This window comes from Cervus elaphus, chromosome 9 (genome assembly GCF_910594005.1).
Source record: "Cervus elaphus chromosome 9, mCerEla1.1, whole genome shotgun sequence".
In the NCBI taxonomy this organism is placed as follows: domain Eukaryota; kingdom Metazoa; phylum Chordata; class Mammalia; order Artiodactyla; family Cervidae; genus Cervus; species Cervus elaphus.
Genome location: NC_057823.1, coordinates 45,013,720 through 45,033,448, shown reverse-complemented (window position 1 = coordinate 45,033,448; position 19,729 = coordinate 45,013,720). Strand labels below are relative to the sequence as shown.

At 57.5% G+C, this 19,729-nt stretch overlaps 1 protein-coding gene and 1 non-coding gene across 4 annotated transcripts; one reads left to right on the top strand and one right to left on the bottom strand.

Moving 5' to 3' along the window:
- Nucleotides 1–2,572: 2,572 nt before the first annotated feature.
- Nucleotides 2,573–2,679, bottom strand: LOC122701067. The gene has a single exon (XR_006342917.1). It is a non-coding gene; the product is annotated as a U6 spliceosomal RNA (small nuclear RNA).
- Nucleotides 2,680–2,941: 262 nt separating this feature from the next.
- MED16 (mediator complex subunit 16) lies at nucleotides 2,942–18,383 on the top strand. Of its 3 annotated transcripts, none has more exons than XM_043912607.1 (17): nucleotides 2,942–3,085; nucleotides 3,886–4,019; nucleotides 4,371–4,548; nucleotides 5,107–5,214; nucleotides 5,466–5,635; nucleotides 7,072–7,503; nucleotides 8,145–8,250; nucleotides 9,936–10,091; nucleotides 10,330–10,541; nucleotides 11,204–11,410; nucleotides 12,280–12,490; nucleotides 12,862–12,995; nucleotides 13,150–13,342; nucleotides 13,825–14,041; nucleotides 15,312–15,395; nucleotides 15,883–16,023; nucleotides 17,065–18,383. In XM_043912607.1, the coding sequence occupies exons 3-16, from the start codon at nucleotides 4,416–4,418 to the stop codon at nucleotides 16,007–16,009; spliced, it is 2,490 nt and encodes an 829-aa protein (XP_043768542.1). In that variant the 5' UTR covers nucleotides 2,942–3,085; nucleotides 3,886–4,019; nucleotides 4,371–4,415; the 3' UTR covers nucleotides 16,010–16,023; nucleotides 17,065–18,383. The 3 variants fall into 3 exon arrangements, with proteins under 3 accessions (XP_043768542.1, XP_043768541.1, XP_043768543.1); XM_043912606.1 differs by having other exon boundaries at nucleotides 10,228–10,541; XM_043912608.1 differs by lacking the exons at nucleotides 12,862–12,995; nucleotides 15,312–15,395; nucleotides 15,883–16,023; nucleotides 17,065–18,383 and having other exon boundaries at nucleotides 10,228–10,541; nucleotides 13,825–14,006.
- The last annotated feature ends 1,346 nt before the right edge of the window (nucleotides 18,384–19,729 follow it).

Below are 19,729 nucleotides of genomic sequence, written 5' to 3'. Positions count from 1 at the left end.
GGTGTGTGTGAAGACTCTGCCAGGAGATCCTGGCTCTTGGCTATGCTACCCTTGCTGGTCTCCTCCTGGGTGCCCAGGCTGAAACCCCAACTCTTCAACCTACCACCTGTGTGACCTCCAAGTGGTCACTTGTGTGAGCTTCCCGAGTGGCTAAACACAATACAGCACACTGCAATTTGAAAACCACAGGAATTTGAGGGACTTCCCTGGTGGTCCAGTGGCTAGGACGGCACTCCCAGTGGAGGGGGCCTGGGATTGATCCCTGGTCAGGGAAATAGATTGTGCATGCTGCAACTAAGACCTGGCAAAAAAAAAAACACAGGAATTTATTGGCACCCAGTTCTAGAGGCAGGAAGTCCAAGATCAAGGTGTCCCAGTGTCCTACTCCCTCTGGAGGCTCCAGGAGAAGATCCTCTCTGCCTCTTCCAGCTTCTAGGGGCTCCAGCCTCCCTTGGCTTGTGACCACATCCTTCAAGCCTTTGATTCTGACTTCACATGGCTTCCTGCCCATGTCTTCCATCTGTGTGTGTCTGGGACTGGCTGTGTGTCCTGCAGGGCCCCTTAGCCTGGGCTTTCTGCTGTTCTCATGGAGCCACACCACGGCTCCCTGCTTTCCATGGGGGTCCTCGCTACTGACCTCTGCTGATCTCCACCTGTCTGAAGGTGGAGTATTTATGTTAATTACTGAAAATTCTCCAGGAGAGATTTTTCTCTTGCCCTGTGTATTCAGTGTTTATTTAACCAGTTCTATCAGTACAGATGCCTGGGCATTTACTTTTTAGTTTGGGTTGCAATCTAATATTCCTTTTTCTTGCTTAGAGTGTTCAAGGTTCAGCTTCTGGGAGCCCCTTCAATGGCTCCTGTGTCTCACTGAGGCACCTCTATATTTATTTATTTGAGAAATGGCCTTACTTTCTGCTGCTACGAGATGCACAGGGCTTCTTGGTATATTCCTGCTTCATCCTAGAACCAGCCACTTTGCCAAGAAGCCTGGTTCCTTTCCCTGGGGGCATGTTTTAGAAACCAAGATGTGGGTGCTGTGTTTGCTGTCTTCTATTTTAACAGGTATTGAAAAAGTTTTACATGTAGATACTAAATAATGGAACTCCCAAGGGCTTGTTAAAGAAAGTGAAGTCACTCAGTGAGTCTGACTCTTTGTGACTCCATGGACTGTAGCCCACCAGGCTCCTCTGTGCATGGGATTCTCCAGGCAAGAATACTGGAGTGGGTTGCCATTTCCTTCTCCAGGGAATCTTCCCAACCCAGGGATTGAACCTAGGCCTCCCAAATTGCAGGCAGGCAGTTTAACCTCTGAGCCACCAGCAAAGCCTGAAGCACTTGTTAGGAGGACACAAAGAAATATTAATACTTGAATAACCAGCTTGGAGTTTCCCCACCTGCCAAGGGCACTGAATTTCCAGTGCCCAGAGGACACCCTTATGGGCAAAAAGTGAAGGGGAACTAAAGAGCCTCTTGAAAGTGAAAAAGGAGAGTGAAGAAGCTGGCTTAAAACTCAACATTCAAGAAACTAAGATCTTAGCATCAGGTCCCATCACTTCATGGCAAATAGATGGGGAAACAATGGAAACCGTGACAGACTTTATTTTCTTGGGCTCCAGAATCACTGCAGATGGTGACTGTAGCCATGAAATTAAAAGACTTGGGGGAAAAGTTAGAAAAAAAGCTTGACCTTGGGAAAAAAGCTATGACCAACCTAGACAGTGTATTAAAAAGCAGAGACATTACTTTGCCTACAAAGGTCAGTCTAGTCAAAGCTATGGTTTTTCCAGTATGGATGTGAGAGTTGGACCATAAAGAAAGCTGAGCCCTGAAGAATTGATGCTTTTGAACTGTGGTGTTGGAGAAGACCCTTGAGAGTCCCTTGGACTGCAAGATCAAACCAGTCAACTAAAGGAAATCAGTCCTGAATATTCATTGTAAGGACTGATGCTGAAGTTGAAGCTCCAATTCTTTGGCCACCTGATGCGAAGAACTGACTCATTGGAAAGGACCCTGATGCTCGGAAAGATTGAAGGCAGGAGAAGAAGGGGACAACAGAGGATGAGATGGTTGGATGGCATCACCGACTCGATGAACATGAGTTTGAGCCAAGTTCCGGGAGTTGGTGATGGACAGGACATGGAAGCGTGGCATGTTGCAGTCCATGGGGTCGCAGAGTCGGACACAACTGAGCGGCTGAACTGAACTGAGAAGACCGGCTGGGGCTCAGGGCACGGATGTGGGGCCCAGGGCAAGCCCACACGCTGCCTCCAGACCCACGCGGACTCCGTCCTGCCCAGGGTCCTGGTTGGCTGTGTGGGTTTTCCACACCCCGCGTCCCTAGACAGCCCGGCCCCCAGACCTTTGTCCAGGTGTTGCCTGCTGTTTGGTGTACCCTTCCCTGCAATCAATCCCAGGTCTTTCTGGAAAAGACATTCTAAACTGGGGAGAGTCCGACAGCTTTTGGAGGAGGAATTGAGGATGGAGACTGACTCTACGGGCCCTTGATGGGTTAGGTTACCTTGCTTATGAAGGAGTTACAACACCTTGGCTAGATATCGTGAAAAAAAGGCAAAATATGGAACGCTTCACGAATTTGCGTGTCATCCTTGCGCAGGGGCCATGCTAATCTTCTCTGTATCGTTCCAATTTTAGTATATGTGCTGCCGAAGCGAGCACGAATATCGTTGAGAAGCCAGAACTATTTATAGTAGACAGAATCAAATACTTATCGCTGATGGTGATTTCTATTAAAAAAAAAAAAAAACCAATCTGCCAACTCTCCCCTTTTCTTTACGAAATTAGTGCAATCATAGCTTGATCTAAGGGGGTTATTCACTTAAATTGAGAAAATGTTTGTTGTTTCCACCAAATATAACGCAGACAGATGTCGGTTGGAACGCCACGGTCGTATGCAAAATACCCCGGAAGCGGGGCGGAGCCACTGCCGTCCCAGAAGTCTCCGGAAAGCAGCCGGGCTGCGCGGGAGACTAGTTGGTTCTGGGAAGATGGCGGCGCTGGAGCCGGGGTGTTAGAGCGAATGCAGACGGTAGCCTCCTTCCCGGTGGGCGTCCAGGCTGGTCCAGTGAGTGCGGGGCTGGGGGCTTGGGCAGTCGGCCAGCCTCCGGATGGCTCCGAGGCTGCTGGGATTGTGAGTCGGAGCAGGGCCTGTGGAGTCAGAGGGCGGTCCTGGAGAGCAGAGGGTGCTGGGTACGCGCCCTGAGTGCGCTGGGCGTGGTCTGGGGGTCGTGGCGGAAATTTAGGGTGACTTGAAGCGCCCTGGAGTGGGCGGTGGAAAATCGGGGAGGGCCTAAGGTTGTACCTCCCCGGGGAGGGCCTGGGATGCATTTGAGGCGGGGCTTAGGGACTGTCGGGTGGGTTGGGGCGGGTCCTGGGTGGCCTGGTGTGTGGAGAAGGGGCTTTGGGATTGTTTTGGAGACTTTGGAATAAAAACAGAAGTTTAGGCCGGGCCTGGGGACGCCAGGGACAAATTGAGAGTGGGATCTGGAAAGCACATTTTGTAGGGACGGGGCCGGAGGGCTTTGGGGACAGAGCTTAAAAAGATTTCTGCTAAAAAAAAAAAAAAAAAAAAAGACTTCTGCTTGGGCTTGTGGGCGGGGCCTCAGTGTTCCGGGGCGGGGCTTTAAGAAGCAGCGGGTAGTGTGATTGGGAAGGTGAAAGGAAATAACCTTAGTCGCAGCTGGGCGCAGAGAGCCTGCTGGGGAAGCCTTCACTGTCCCTTTCGGTACCTCTGGAAGCCAGGCCCCAAGTTGCTGCCTAACCCCCACCCTGCCTCCCTGCCCCTGTCTAAGGCAGCCTCACTGGTTCTCCTGTGTCCACGGGCTCCTTCTTAAGAATAGACGTAGATCCTACCTCTCGTCACAGCTTACACTGTCCCCGTCACTGTGCACCTGGACCAGTGCCGTCACCTCTACCCCATCCCTCAGCCGTGCCTTCCAGACAGCCAGAGGGACCTGTGAAACAGAAACAGACTTCTTGGGGCTCCCGTCTCCCTCCAGGTGGAACCCCCAGGCCCTGCAAGACCCGCCTCATCCCCTCCCCATCCTTACCTTGCCCCACCCCCCCACTCACTCTGTTCTTGCTCTGCGGCCCGACACTGCTTGAGCACCCCAGGCTCAGTCAAGCCTCTGGGCCTTTGCACTGGCTGTTCTCTCCGCTTGACATGTTCTTCCTCCCGGCTGCATGGATTGATCCCTGGCCATGCTTGTGTAAAACGCAGCTCCCCAGCCACACACAGGGCAGGGGTTGAGTCCACTTTGTCCCCCGCGGTAACCAGCATCCACCACCGCACTCGGGGCCCTGCAGGCACCCTGTGAAGATGGATGACAAGCCTGCCTTCCCTCCTGTAGGAGCTGGTGATTGTCCTCCCTGTATGACCTTGGCAGCTGGGCGCCATGGACCTGGCTTACATCTGTGAGTGGGAGAAATGGCCCAAGAGCACCCACTGCCCTTCGGGTCCCCTGGCCTGCACCTGGTCCTGCCGCAACCTCATCGCCTTCACCACGGACCTGCGCAGCGATGACCAGGGTGTGCCACCCCCCACCCCAGGCCCCCCATAGGGCCCTCCCCCCCAGCTCCCATGGTGTTTCCTTCTATGAGACAGCTGGGGTTGCTGAGGGGCACAGAGATAACCTTGAGGAATGGCCATGGCTGCGGGGCACTGGGGAGGGGGGACCGTGACCGCTTGTGGCTTGCTGAGGCTCCTTCAGGAGTTTTCCAGCCGCACGTGTCACCACCAGCTTTGCGGTGCACTCTGCCGCAGGGCTGGTATTCTTCCCACCACAGAACAATATGCACTTCTTAGAATTAGGAAAACGTAAACTTTAGGATGAGGAGAACCCTAACCTTCCATGGAGCAACACCCGCTATTAGTGTTTTGGGTCCATTTTGAAAGCACAGTTGTAGCCTCATAGGAGGCAGGGTCATGGGCCTGCTGTCTCCCCTCGGGCTGCCTGTGTATAAATCATTTTCTGGAGTCCCTGCAGCCGGGCTTTGACACTTCCTGATCGGCTTCGACACCCCGATCCCCTGGGGCGGTCAGGCACCAGGCCGTTGTTGCCACACTGACATCACTGTCCCTCGCAGACCTGACCCGCATGATCCACATCCTGGACACTGAGCATCCCTGGGACGTGCACTCCATCCGCTCAGAGCACAGCGAGGCCATCACCTGCCTGGAGTGGGACCAGTCCGGTGAGGGCGGCCCGCCACCCTGAATGCCAGGGCTGCCTGCTCTGTCTTCCTGGTCTTGGCCCTGGGCTCAGAGTTGGGACCTGAAACCCTGACCTGTGCCTTTGAGGCTTCTGCTCTTCTCGCCCCTGTTTCTGGACTTGCCTGTGCTGGTTCCTTGCTCTACGACCTCCAGGCCGGCCCGCCCAACCCTGATGAACTGCAGGGATTGGGCTTGTGACGCAGGTTTGCCCAATCTCCCCCTTTACCCCCAGGCTCGCGTCTGCTGTCAGCTGATGCCGATGGGCAGATCAAGTGCTGGAGCATGGCTGACCACCTGGCCAACAGCTGGGAGAGCCCCGTGGGCAGCGTGGTGGAAGGGGACCCCATCGTGGCCTTGTCCTGGCTGCACAACGGCGTGAAACTGGCCCTGCATGTGGAAAAGGTAGGTGTCCTGCCTGGGGGAGCAGGCCTCAAGCCCAAGGAGGGCTTGGCTCCTCCTCTCATGGGGCCAGACTGTCACACCTGCCACCCAGTTGTCAGCATCTGTGTTGCCAGCAGCTCCTACGTGGTTGATGTGGTGACAGCCCTTGATTCTTGTCTGCACCCCACGGTTCAGCCTGGCATCCCCCTGAGAGGGGAGCCTCCTGGGTCAGGGTGCTGAGTTCAGTCCCCGAGTCATACCTCAGCCATCACTCTCCTAATTGTCAACTGGGGCCAGGGGCTGGGCCAGGGTTCAATCTGAGAAAGCGAGGGGGCTTGGTCGGGGCCATGCCTGGGTGAGACCTAGGGCAGCAGCAAGAGCTCACGTGGCTTGGTCAGCTCCACTCCCAAGCCAGGAGGCCCTCCTGGAATGATGCTGTGGGAAATGACCTTTCTTTCCACCCCTTCCCTGTGTCTGCCTCCTGTCCCTTCTCCACTAGGGAATGACTCATTGCAAGGCTTACTGCCTAACCATCTGGACCGTTTTTTCTGTGGGAGGTTTCTTTTTCAGACTCTCAGCATCTCCCCTTGGGGCTCATTTGGGGGTTTTTGCTTCTTTCTTTCCAACACTGCTCTCACCTCCATGTTCGGGAGACTCAGCTGGGGCCGTGGTCAGCCCTGCCCTCCCTGGATGTCTAGTCCCATGAGCCTGGGGGTGCCTGGGTGAGCCTAGTGAGTCTGCTTCTCATCCCGATAGAGGGGTAGAGAGTCTCCCACTACTCGGAGGAGCTCTGTGCCATCTCCAGCTCGTGCTGTTTCAGTGACAGATGCTTTGTGCTGACAGAAAGGAGTCAGGTGTGCAGGCCTCCCTAGGGTCTGCCCCCGGGGGCGCTGGGAAAGGCAAAGCTGGGGCAGAGGCCAGCGCCGCAGTGGCTGAGGGCCCAGGGGTAAAAAGCTGAGCAGATGAAAGAGCAGTGGCAGCTGCGCGTCCCAGCACTGCCTGCAGGGGGCATAGCTGAATCCTGCAGCCACTTGCCTGGTGCCTAGCTTGCTCTGTGCACTGGCTCAGGCCGTGCTCCACACTGCCCACACAAGGAGCCTGGAGTGGCTGAACTGAGCACTTGAGAACACTGGATGTCTCTCTGGCCCTAAAGAAAATGCGATTGACTGCTGTCCCTCGTGTATCTAGCTGTGTCCTCCTTATCGTGTCCTTGGACATGCAGACAAGGACACTGAAGGTCAGAGAGGCTCGTGTCACCCAGTGCTCAGTGGCTGAAGCTGAATCTGACCTCAGGCTTGGGCTCTTGAGGCTTCTGCTGCCTGGTTCCTCTGTGTTCCTGAGGGTGCGGTTCCCAGGAGGGGGTCCTCGGGCCATGAAGGTAGACCCCTAAAGGCTGAGCGTGAACTGGGCGCCCCCACCCCCACCCCCCTGCAGCTGACCCCTCCCCTCCCTCACAGTCTGGTGCCTCCAGCTTCGGGGAAAAGTTCTCCCGCGTCAAGTTCTCACCATCGCTCACACTGTTCGGGGGCAAGCCCATGGAGGGCTGGATTGCTGTCACGGTCAGCGGCCTGGTCACTGTGTCCCTGCTCAAGCCCAGCGGGCAGGTGCTCACCTCGACTGAGAGCCTGTGCCGGCTGCGCGGCCGCGTGGCTCTGGCCGACATCGCCTTCACAGGTGGTGGCAACATCGTGGTGGCTACAGCGGATGGCAGCAGCGCATCACCGGTGCAGCTGTACAAGGTGTGTGTGAGCGTGGTCAACGAGAAGTGCCGCATCGACACCGAGCTCCTGCCCTCGCTCTTCATGCGCTGCACCACTGATCTCAGCCGCCGCGACCGGCTGCCCGCCATCACCCACCTCAAGTTCCTGGCCCGCGACATGTCAGAGCAGGTGAGCCCGCCCTGACACCTCGAGGCTAAACCCACGCCTGGGCCGGGCTGCTCCCTCCAGAGGCTCCTGCCTTTTCCAGCTTCTAGAGACACCGTATCCCTGGCTCATGGCCCTTCCTTCCATTTGCACAGCCAACAGTGCAAATCTCCCGTCTCTCTGCCTCTGACTATCTGCCTCCCTCTTATAAAGACCCTGTGATGACACTGGGTCCCCTGGGGAATCCAGGGTCATCCCTGTCTCAGGGGCCTTAGCTTAATCCCTGCTGCCAAGTCCCCTCTGTCCCATAAGGTGATGTATCCACAGGTCCCAGGACCAGGACGAGGGGGGTCTCTGGGGGCCAAGTTGAGCTACCTGCACCAGGTTCCCTGAGGTCCCTCATAGCCTTGTGCTGACCAGCCCTAGCTTCACCAGTCCCTGATGTGTTTCCCTGGTACCTTTGCTTCCTGCCAGGGCACCATGGATAACTGCCCCCAGCACAGCACAGCACTCCCCAGGGGAGTGAGGGCAATGGATGGGCAGATGCAGACGCAGGCCAGGCAGGCCTGGGTTGGACTCACAATGGCACGTGAGCTCCAAGACGAGCTAGAACCCCGCAGAGGCCATGGGCTGTTCTAGGCCCCTCACCACGCACCCACCCCTAGGTGCTGCTGTGTGCATCCAGCCAGACGAGCAGTGTGGTGGAGTGTTGGTCGCTGCGCAAGGAGGGGCTCCCTGTGAATAATATTTTCCAGCAGCTCTCGCCGGCTGGTGAGTTGCCCAGGTGGCCAGGCACACTCAGACTACCCTCGGTACAGCGAGGCGGCGCAGGGGTGACCTGAGTTTGCTAGAAAGTGCCTACCTCTCCCTCCCTCTCTGACCTTGCACCCATGCGGAGCCCCACATCCCCACCGGAGGGGCCCACTTCCTGACACCCATGTGGCTGAGATGCCGGGGGTGAACCACGGCCACATAGCCCAGGGGTGTTCCTGCTGCCAGTAGCGCTCATGGCCCTGGAGTGACTGGCCTGAGTCAAGAGGCCCTTGAGGTCCATCTGCCCGCAGGTGGGTTACATATGCTGCTCCACACGGCCCCAGAGGAGGTGTGTGAGGATGGTTGGGCTGCACCTCCTGAGTGGGGTCCTGGCCCTTCCTGAGTCCCAGGGTGGCCCTGCTCCCCACCTGCCCTGCAGTCCCGCCCTGGGACCTTGTCACAGTAGGACCAGACTTCATGCAGAAGGGCCTCCCGTCCTGGTGGAGCCTCTTCCTGAGGCAGGCATCCAGGTGCTGAAGGGTCTCTGCTGAGTTCACCTGCAGCCCCACCCCACCCCTTGTCCCAGCCTTGCTGCCCTGTGGGCTCTTAGACCTGCCTCTCCTGTCCCTTCCTCCTCACCTTTGCCTACACTGGTCTCCCCGGGGCCCCACTCTACCAGCCACCGTCCAGCCTGCAGTAGAGGGGTTGGCCTGACTTGGGTGGACAGTGGGTCCAGGTAGACTCAGGCAAGCTGTTCAGCCTCTGACAGCGGCCTCTGTCCTCTGTGACCTAGTAATGGCCAAGGCCGTCAGGAAGCCAGTGTGGGCGGCTGGTGCGGGCCTGGCCGGAACGTGCGCCCTCTCTGGGTACCGCCATGGCTGTCACCTTGACAGCTCTGCTCAGTGCCGCCCCTCTCGGGGCCTCCGTCTCCCTATGGGATGACATTTTCCAGGAGACCCCTCATGCTGAGACGTCTGGGGCAGAGCTGTCAGGACAGGTGGGCGCAGAGGTGTGCTGTCACAGCCAGCCTCAAGCTCTGTTTCAGAAACACAGTGGAACACTCCTGGGTCGGGCTGCCTCACTGCTCTGGCCTGCTTCCCTGAGTCTGCTGGCCCCCCAGGGCAGCTGGAATGCTGGCCACCGGCTGGGTGCCTGGGCTTGTCTCAGTCACCTTAGTGTCCAGGCACCTCTGCCCACATCATGCCCACAGCATGCAGGGACCAAGCCCAGATGGATGGAAACCACCCCGCCTCTTGCTGGGGGGCTTCGTTGTGGCACTGAGGGTGTGGGTGCCGGGAGGGGCCTGTCTGTCCACCTCCTGAGGAGAGCTGGGGTCCACCCAGGACCTCTCGGACCACAGGGACAGAGAACCCTGCACAGACCAGCCAAGTCCACAGGAGAATTGTGGGGTTTGTGTGGCAGCAAGGTCTGGGATGGGTTCCCCTCCTTGGCGTGTTGGCTCCTTCGAGGGGACAAGGTGGCCACCCCCGCCAGCTGACAGCCTCTTGCCCAGGCAGACACCTCCTCCCGTCCCTGTGAAGGCCCAGGACCAGGCCCTGTGGGGGCCCCCCCACCCCCCTTCCATGCTCCTATGAGCTAGCTGGGGGCCCCAGGAGGGGAAGGGCACTGGGTCCAGTCCACCCTTGTTGTGTTTCAGTTTCATCTTCATTTTGTTGCCCCTTGTCCCCCACACCCCTTTTCAGTTGGCGACAAACAGCCCACAATTCTCAAATGGCGGATTCTCTCGGCCACCAATGACCTGGACCGTGTGTCTGCTGTGGCGCTGCCCAAACTGCCCATCTCGCTCACCAACACAGACCTGAAGGTGGCCAGTGACACCCAGTTCTACCCTGGCCTCGGTACAGTGTCTTGGGGTTCCTGGGGGTCAGAGGGAGGGGTGCACTGTGACCTCACCTCCACTTTCAGGGTTGTGGGAACCTGGCCCAATCTCACGTCAGTCCTAGTGGGGGTGAGGACACTGCTCTTGATATCCAGGGAGCTTGAAAGGCTATGAGGTCGCTAACAAGCTGGGCACGGTGCAGCCACTTCCCATTGTCCAAGGCTGGGCTCGGCCACTTGACCTGCATGTGCCCCCAGGGCTGGCCCTGGCCTTCCACGACGGCAGTGTCCACATCGTGCACCGGCTCTCGCTGCAGACCATGGCCATCTTCTACAGCTCCGCCGCCCCACGCCCCGTGGATGAGCCGGCTCTCAAGCGTCCCCGGACCACAGGCCCCGCCGTCCACTTCAAGGCCATGCAACTCTCCTGGACCTCCCTGGCCCTCGTGGGCATTGACAACCACGGCAGGGTCAGTGCTGTGCTGGGGGTGCCAAGAGTGAGGGGAGCCCCGTGCCTCTGTCTGTGGGGTGTGGTCATTGTTGCAGGGTGAGGCCTGTGGCCTGCGGGGGTTGCACAGGAGGTGGGGGAGCTTAGGCTGGCTTCTCCTCACATGTGGGGTTCTAGCACCGACCCCCCCCACCTTTCCCCCACATGCGAGCAGGTGCCCTGTGTTGGCCTCTTGGCTCTCAGAGGAACCCATCCGTGGCCTGTCAGGAGGACAGGTGCCTCGCACACCCACTCTCGCACTTGCTTACACACATCTACATGTGTTTACACACTTGCTCACACATGCGTGTGCCCCCTACTCCCCAGGAAGTAGCTATCGGGCAGTGCACCTACTTGGCCCTGCCCTCAGCATTCTGGGTGGGCGGGGTACGGACGGGTTTGGCCTGGTGGGGAGGACCATGCGGCCCCCAGGTAGACTTGGAGGCCTTGCCACCCCACAGGCGCACCCTTGGTGGGAAGGGCTCCCTTCATGCCACCTGGCCAAGCTGTGGCTCTGTAACCCTCCCATGTGACAGGAGATCAGGCAGGTCAGGACCCCACATGGGCTGAGCCCTCCTTGTCCCTGGCGTTCAGACTCCCATCCCCTCAAGACCCCACCTCTCACGCCCCGTCCTTTCCCCACAGCTGAGCATGTTGCGTATCTCGCCGTCCATGGGCCACTCACTGGACGTGGGGCTGGCCCTGCGGCACCTGCTCTTCCTGCTGGAGTACTGCATGGTGACCGGCTATGACTGGTGGGACATCCTGCTGCACGTGCAGCCCGGCATGGTGCAGAGCCTGGTGGAGAAGCTGCACGAGGAGTACACGCGCCAGAAGGCCGAGCTGCAGCAGGTGCGGGCTCATCCCCTCCTTCCCCCGGGGCCCCCTTCCTCCCTGTGGGTCAGATGGCCTACCTCCCTGCCTTCTCAGCCTGGGAGGGCGCGGTTGCAGGCCTGGCTGCACCTGCCTCTGCGTGTCAGTGGAGGCCTTTGCCCCTGTGATAAGAACAGTGACCTCGAGTTTTAAAGATGGGAGGGGCAGGGAGAAATGATCCCCCAGACGCCACTGGGCGTAACTGCAAACCTACAGCCTCCCTGAGGTCAGCACTGCTAGGAATCCGGAATTGTCCTCTGTGCCCCAGTCTCCAACACCAGGAGGAAACAGGAAGGAGAGGTCGCATGGTTTTTAGCAGCCCACTCAGATGTGCGAGGGCTCAGACGTGCGGGGCTCAGACATGAGAGGGCTCAGGTGTGAGAGGGTGCTACCGGCGTGAACTGCACAGGAGGGAGCTGGCTTCAGAGCCAGGAACGCCACTAGTGACCAACCGCTCAGTGCTCAGCTGAGCTGTGTGTGAGCATGTTGATGCTTGCAGTCCTTCAGTCATGGCATCCCGGGAGACATCAGGGTCAAGGAACGAGGTGGGGTAAGGGACAGAGCAGCATCCCTGCCCCCACCCACTTCATGCCAGGCACCCCAAAATCATTAGGGATCCCAGATGTGGCCCTTTGACTCCCGATTCGGGATCCCAGACGTGGCCCTTTGGCCCCTGGGGCAGACCCACCCACAGGTTGAAACCCTGCTGTCCTGTGAGGGAAGGTTCTACTTGATTTTGCCAGGAGGGCAAGGCCCAGAGGTTTAGCCCCTTGCCCATTGGGTCCAGCACCTTGCTCTGGCCCCGCCCCGAGGCGCAAGCTCCACCCGCTCACATCCTGGCCCCCCAGGTCCTGTCCACCCGGATCCTGGCCATGAAGGCCTCACTGTGCAAGCTGTCGCCCTGCACGGTGACTCGTGTGTGCGACTACCACGCAAAGCTTTTCCTCATCGCCATCAGCTCCACGCTCAAGTCACTGCTGCGCCCGCACGTGCTCAATACACCCGACAAAAGTCCTGGCGACCGGCTGACCGAAATCTGTGCCAAGATCACAGATGTTGGTGGGTCCAGCTCCACCCTGCAGGCCACCCTGGGTCCCACCCCCACCCTCCAAGTGCCCTCGCTGTCTGCCAGGGAGGATCCCTCAGGTGTCTCGCATGTGCCCCCCTCCCCCCACCACTGCCTGTGGGGACACATGGTGGCTGTTACCTGAAACAAAGATGAGGCAGCCTGGGTGGCATCCCCAGGGGAACTGTATGTGTGGGTGCCTGGAGGCTGGTGGGAACTCCAGGTTGTCCTGCACAAGGGGTCTAAGGGGCGTCGGGGTGTCCTGAAGTCCTGTGGTGGGTATCCAGAGCCTCTCCCACCAGCCGTGGCCTCCAGGGCCCCCGCGTGAAGTCCCAGCCTCCCCTGACTGCCTGTCCCCTCCCAGACATTGACAAGGTCATGATCAACCTCAAGACGGAGGAGTTCGTTCTGGACATGAACACGCTCCAGGCGCTGCAGCAGCTCCTGCAGTGGGTGGGCGACTTTGTGCTCTACCTGCTGGCCAGTTTGCCCAACCAGGTGTGCCCTCCACCCCACCTCCTCCGGCTCAGCTCCTCCCAGAAGCCCCACCTCCTTGGCCCCACCCCTCCCCAAAGGCCATCTGACTCCAACTCACAGAGGTCCTGGAATGCTGAAACATGAAAGCGCACAAACAGAACCTTCCTCCCCATAGGGCTCCCCGCTGCGACCAGGCCACAGCTTCCTGCGGGATGGCACGTCACTGGGCATGCTGCGAGAGCTGATGGTTGTCATCCGCATCTGGGGCTTGCTGAAGCCCAGCTGCCTGCCTGTGTACACGGCTACCTCAGACACTCAGGACAGCATGTCCCTGCTCTTTCGCCTGCTCACCAAGCTCTGGATCTGCTGTAAGACACCTGCTCCTCTTCTCTCATTTCCCCACCAAAATACAAGCCCTGGCTGAGTCCCCCCACCATAATATAATCTCCCATAGGTCAAATTTGCCCTGTTGTGGCCCTCCTGCTGCTTCCCCAGCACCTGGCACAGATGCAGGCACAGCGTGGGTGCTCAGTAAACCTCAGCCACGCCTGGTTGTCCTGTGTCACGTGTTTCTGGGGCCAGGCTCTGTCATTGTTGCTCCCTGATGCCAGGAAGGGCACCCAGGACTTACTGCACATTTTTTAAAGGAATAAGTGGGTCCCTGTTTTACAGAGGAGAGGACCAGGCCCGAGAAGGGGGAGGAGCCCAGGCTCCTCACGAAGTCAGGGCAGGGCTGGGGCCTGCACCTGGCGCCCTATGAGCCTGGAGGAGGCCGTGATGCCTCCTGGTGGGCAGTGCTGTGGGCAGGGCCGCTAAGCATGATGTCCTGTGTCCCCTGCTCCCCCCGCAGGCCGTGACGAGGGTCCCACAAGTGAGCCAGACGAGGCGCTGGTGGATGAGTGCTGCCTGCTGCCCAGCCAGCTGCTCATCCCCAGCCTAGACTGGCTGCCTGTGAGTGACGGATTGGTCAGCCGCCTGCAGCCCAAGCAGCCCCTGCGCCTGCACTTTGGCAAGGCCCCTGCTCTGCCTGGTGGCTCCACCGGCCTGCAGCTGGACGGCCTCATCAGGTATGTGCACCCACCTCTGACTCAGGGCCCTGTATACCCTTTCTTCCAGAAGGGTCCCCCCTAGACCTGCCTGACATGCCCCCTCACATGTCTGTCTCAGGGCCTCTGCCTGTGCTGTACCTGCTGCTTCCTTCCAGCCTGACCTGAGTGCTCCCCCCAATACTCCTCCCCTCCCTTGCCCCTAAGATTCCTCCTTTCCCCCAGACTCCTCCCCTCCCCACCCGCCTCCCCTGCCCTGTCACTTCCCTCCATCCAGGCACTATACTGTACTATAGTGTACAGGTCATCGGCTCGTACTGATTTGTGTCCTTGCTTGTCCGGGTGATGTCATCTTCCCCCTGACCTGTCTCGGCCCACATGGAGGGCCCATGTCGCCAACCTTGGTTACTCTGGCTCCAACCCCTCTGGAGCTGAGGTTCACACCCCAAGCCCCCACCATAAATTGCACTGCAACCCAGAGTACCTGGCAGGTCCCAAGGCCCCAGGAAGCAGAACACTCTTAGGCAGACCTGGCTGGGAGTGGCCTTGGGGGCCATTCTTTGGATGTGCGGAGTCCAGAAAGCCCAGGCCTGCTGAGGGAGCAGCACCCTGGGTGGAGGATTTGTCCCCACTTTACAGGCAGGTAAACTCAATCTCCAAGGTGCAGTCCAGAGATAGACACCAGGCCAGAAGGCGAACCTAGGACCCCACAGGCCACCTCCCATTCAAGGTGTCATGGGATGGATTGTCAAGTGGTCCTTTACTGGGGAGGGGCCTTTACTGGGGAGGGGCCTTAGTGTCCCCACAGCCCCCCCCCGCCGCCCCCGCTGGGAAGACTCTGGGCCTTCCTCCTCCACTTCCGGATTTTCTTTCTCATCTCTAAAGCCGTAGGAGGAACGGCCTGATGAATCACACACTGTGGTTTGTGCTCGAGTTTCAGGAAACACTTTACACAGAGAGGTGGCTGGTCGCCAAAGGGCTTTCACACTCTTGGTTTTCAAACTTGTGTGATACGAATGCCCCAGCCTCAGGAATCCTGATGGGCTTGCCCTACTCTGCTCCAGGCGCCACCCTCAGCGGGGGCCTGTGGGCAGAGGGTGTGTAGGAGCCTGGCTCCTGGATTCTCTCTGTTCTCACACACGCTTTGCCTCTAGGAGATCGACCTGTACGGCTGTATGTGCGCATGTGCTTGTGTCTGCATGCGCATGTGTGCATGCGCGTGTGCGCCACTGCTTGCGTACACATGTGCGTGTACACACCCCCGAGCCTTTCCCCTGCTCCTCTCCATCAGGGCACCGGGCCAGCCCAAGATGGACCACCTGCGGAGACTGCACCTGGGCGCCTACCCCACGGAGGCCTGCAAGGCCTGTACCAGGTGAGCAGCTGCAGGAGACGCCGTTCCGCTCCGCCTCCCGCAGCTTCCCAGCCTACGAGCCAGGGTCCCAGGAGTGTGTCTCTCTAGGGCTCCTGAGCAGGTATCCCTGGCGGTCTTCATAAAGGGTGGGGCCGAGGTGTGGGGGTAGCGGCGAGCGGCTGGCCCAAGCCTGCCCTCTTGGGGCTCCCAGTGACCTGACAAGGGCAGAAATGGAGGAGTGACCGCCTCAGTGCTGCTCTGTGCAGATGTGGTCCCGCTTGCTGCCAGCTGACCCCAGGGTCAACCACTAGGGTTGGCCCAACCTCTGTCCACTCAGGGAAGTGAGGGGTGGTATTGAGTGGGGATGGAAGGATGTGGAATAATTAGCTCACTGTGGGGGTGTAGGGTTGCAGGGAACACCATTCCTGAGGTGGTGTAGCATGTGCCAGGCCCTGTGGCTACAGCTGGCCTGCCTAGCATCCCACCCACTTGCTTGCTCTGTCTGCAGGTGCGGTTGCGTCACCATGCTCAAGTCACCCAACAAGACCACCGCAGTCAAGCAGTGGGAACAGCGCTGGATCAAGAACTGCCTGTGTGGGGGGCTCTGGTGGCGCATGCCCCACAGCTACCCCTGACTGCATTCTCGCCTGTAAGTGCATTCTTTTTCTTTCTTTTCTTCTTTTTTTCACTTGTTATGGTCTTTAATTATTAGTTGGATAATTTTTTAAAAGTTATTATAGTAAGGATTACAGTGTTGTTTCTGGCATATAGCACGGTGATTGAGTCTTATGTATACACACATGTTCTTTTTCATACCTTGTCCATTATGGCTTATGACAGCATATTGAATGTAGTTCCCTGTGCTGTACAGTAGGACCTTGTTGTTCATCTTTTTTGTATGTAGCAGTGTGTATCTGCTCATCCCACACTCCCAATTTATCCCTCCCGTCTTTCCCCTTTGGTACCGTAAATTGGCATTCTTTGTTTGAGTTGGTTTCTGTTTTGTAAATAAGTTCATTTATGTCATATTTTAGATTTGACATGTGAGTGATATCAAGTGATATTTGTCTTTGTCTGACTTATTTCACTTAGTATGATAATCTCTGGGTCCATCCACTGTTGCTGAAAATGGCATTATTCTTTTTTATGGCTGAGCAGTATTACATTATATACATATGTACCACGTGTTTGTCCATTATAATTTTGCCTGGATATTTGCCCAGGAGTAAGAATGCTCATTTTCTGAGGAACCTCCATACTCTTCTCCACAGTGGCTGCACCAACTTGTATTCCCACCAACAATGTATGAAGGTTTCCTTTTCTCTATGCCTTCGCCAGAATTTGCAGACTTTTTAACTATGGCAATTCTGACTGGTGTGAGGTGATACCTCATTGTAGTTTTCGTTTGCATTTCTTTAATAATTAGCAATGTGAAGCATATTTTCATGTGTCTGTTGGCCACCCATATGTCTTCTTTGGAGAAATGTCTATTTAGATCTCCTGCCAATTTTTTTGATTGGGTTGGTTTTTTGATATTGAGCTATATGAGTCGTTTGTATATTTTGGAAATTGCACCCTTGTCAGTTGCATCGTTTCCAAATATTTTCTCCCATTCTGTAGGTTGTCTTTCATTTTGTTTATGGTTTCCTCTGCTGTGCAAAATGTCAGTGGATTCCTAATGAACTTACAGGAAAGCCATGCTGTCCCCTTGCCGATGACAGAGCAGCCACGTGCTCCAGACCTTCGTTGGGTGTTCTTAGACACCACCACCCTGGAACTATGCTTTGGGGGCCTTGTCTGCTGCGCCAGCACCCCTGTAACTGACAGGGCCAGTGAGGACAGAGCCTGAAGCCTCAAGTTGGCACCTCAGCCCAGCCGCCGAGGCTTTCTCCCTCGGAGCCCGTTGATTTACCTGCGAGGAGGACCTGGCCACGTGATCACCCTGCAAGGTGGTGACTGAGATAGGCTGGGGCCTGCCCCAGGCAGAACCACGGCAATTGCTGCCCCAAGGACCCCTAGGTCCCAGTTCAGAGGGTCCAGGATCTGAGGGCTCTGTGCTTTAGAACGTGACACACGAACCTGCCAGGCATCCAGTGGCCACTGTCAAGGACACCAGCTGGGCGTCAGCCTTGGGTCCCCCACCTGTACCTGTCACTGCTGTCTCTGACATGGGCAGGCCCCAGAAACATCCCCCTGGGCAGCAGGTGTCTTGTCGGTGTCCTGGGCGCCACCCCCCCACAGCCCCTCCCCCTCCACACGCATGGGGTTCTGTGCCTGTGTGTGTTGCTCTCCTGCTTGGCCAGCATTTATTGAGCACCTCCTGTCTACCAGATGCAGGTGTCCCAGTGGGGAGCAGTGGACTGGACGTGAGCGGGGGCTGCTTCCTACTGCCTGGGTTCCTGTACACAGGAGGAGTATCTCTGTCTCTTCTTTCTCTCTGCCTCCCTGCCTTACTTCCCTCCCCCACCAGGTTTTTGGGAGCTCAGGCTGTGGCCCCCAGGGGTCCTGCCTCGCCAGCAACCATTCTCACCAATTATGTGGCTCCCCAGGGCCCGGGCACAGTGCCTGCCTGTTAAGCGGTAATTGCTTCTCTTATTTTCCTTCTGGAGGCTTGAGGGAGGGCAGGCCGGGTAGGCGCCCTGTGGAGGTCAGTATGCTGCCTGCTGTGTCGGGCTTTCAGGGACTGGCAGCGCTCCAGGGGCCCCATTACCTGGGCCAGTTGCCCACCTGCCTGTGGCCCCAGCACTCAGGGGTGTCCATGTCTTGCCATCTGAGTAGTGCTTTCTGCAGGGACCTTTGGGGTACCCCCCACCCGTGCTGCTGCTGGTGCCCCAGCCCCTTGGAGAAACGGGCCTGAAATGGGCAGCCTCTCTGGTGGAGCGGCACATGGCCCAGGTTCTTACATATATTTTCTCAGCCTTTTACCTCATCTGACCGTATATTTTTTAAGCCACTTGCCTTTCTCAAGTCATTCTAAAGTCTTTAAAGCAGCTACTTGTTTTTAGAAAAGTGAGCGTGTTTCTTGCACTCATTTCATTGCTCTAAGGTTAAATTGTGGGGGTTTATATCACACCCACCATCCTCGGATGGTCTCTGGAGGACGAGTCCTGGGCCCTTCCCCTTGGACCTGCTCCGACCCATCCTGTGCAGGGGAGGTGGCGCCGGCTGACCTGAGGCTGGTGGGACCTGGCCTGGCTTCTGGGCCTCCTCCTAGAGCCTCTGGACACCTGCAGGCTGGCCCCTAGGGTCTGGTCATCCAGGGGGTGGAGCAGGGACACTCCTATGCCCGTGTGACCCCAACCCACACAAGCCAAGTGAGATGAAGGGGATGGGATGGCTCAGCATCACCGAGTTTGGGCCAGCTTGTCACTGAGTGGTGGATGACCAGAGCGCCCATGAGCTGCTGTGACGAACCCAGTGGGCATGCCCATGCCCGGCTGTCCAGAAGCGTCAGGTCATCTGAGGGCCCTGTTGGAATGTCCTCCAGGTTGGGAGGGGGTTTGTGGGTGGGGAGATTTCCTTGCCCCTCATCCTTCCCCCACCCCGTGTCCACACAGGTCCCCTTCTGGGGACAAGAGCAGGCATTCCTGTGACAGGAAGAGGCAGTTCGGTCCCTCCGATTGCATGTCTCCTGTTCCCTCAGTCTCCTCAGAGCCAGGCCCACGGGACCCCATTGTGGCTGAGGAGGCTGAAGACACCATCCTCCAGATAGAAGTGGAAGCGGAAGCCCTCCAGGGTCCCAGGGTCCCAGGCGACTGCAGCAATGTGCCCCCCTCCACCTCCATCCCACCCGGGTAGATGGTAGGAGCCTGTGTCTCCCCCTGGAGGCCTACAGTCCCCTCCACCTCCACCTGCCCCACCAACTCCATCTGGTTCTGCTCCAGCCACTGACCTCAGGGGCCGTTGCTCACTGTTTTATCTCATCTGTACCCCCAAATAGTATTGCGAGATAAAATGCAGGACAGTGAAGTCTGAATTTTAGATGGACAATGAATGGTATTTTAGTCTAAGTCTGTCCCTGATATTACATGGGACATGGGACATACTTAACAAAATTTTCCTGAAACTCTGATGTAACTGGACAACCTGCATTTTTGGTTGCTAAATCTGATAATCCTACTGCTCCACCTACCAACTGGATCATTTCAGGGCCACTCCCCGGTGTCTTGGCTTAATTTAGGAAGTAACCATGGGACGAGTGAGTCTGTGATGGCTGACTGACCAGCAGTTACATTTTCCTTTCCGCTGTCACTTAAGTGCGTGCAGCTTCTTAAATCCCATATGAAAAAAAATTCCTGAGCACACTGAGGAGAACCCCCAGCCCGTCATCAGGATCACTTAGAAGTTCCATTCGT

What these genes read in the sequence shown, in the direction of transcription:
- MED16 (XM_043912606.1), top strand. Translation starts at nt 4,416, where the DNA reads ATGGACCTGGCTTACATCTGTGAGTGGGAGAAATGGCCCAAGAGCACC. An exon ending in CCCGCGACATGTCAGAGCAG is followed by an intron (nt 7,504 to 8,144) that starts GTGAGCCCGCCC and finishes ACCCACCCCTAG; the next exon opens with GTGCTGCTGTGTGCATCCAG. An exon ending in GCCTGCAAGGCCTGTACCAG is followed by an intron (nt 15,396 to 15,882) that starts GTGAGCAGCTGC and finishes CTCTGTCTGCAG; the next exon opens with GTGCGGTTGCGTCACCATGC.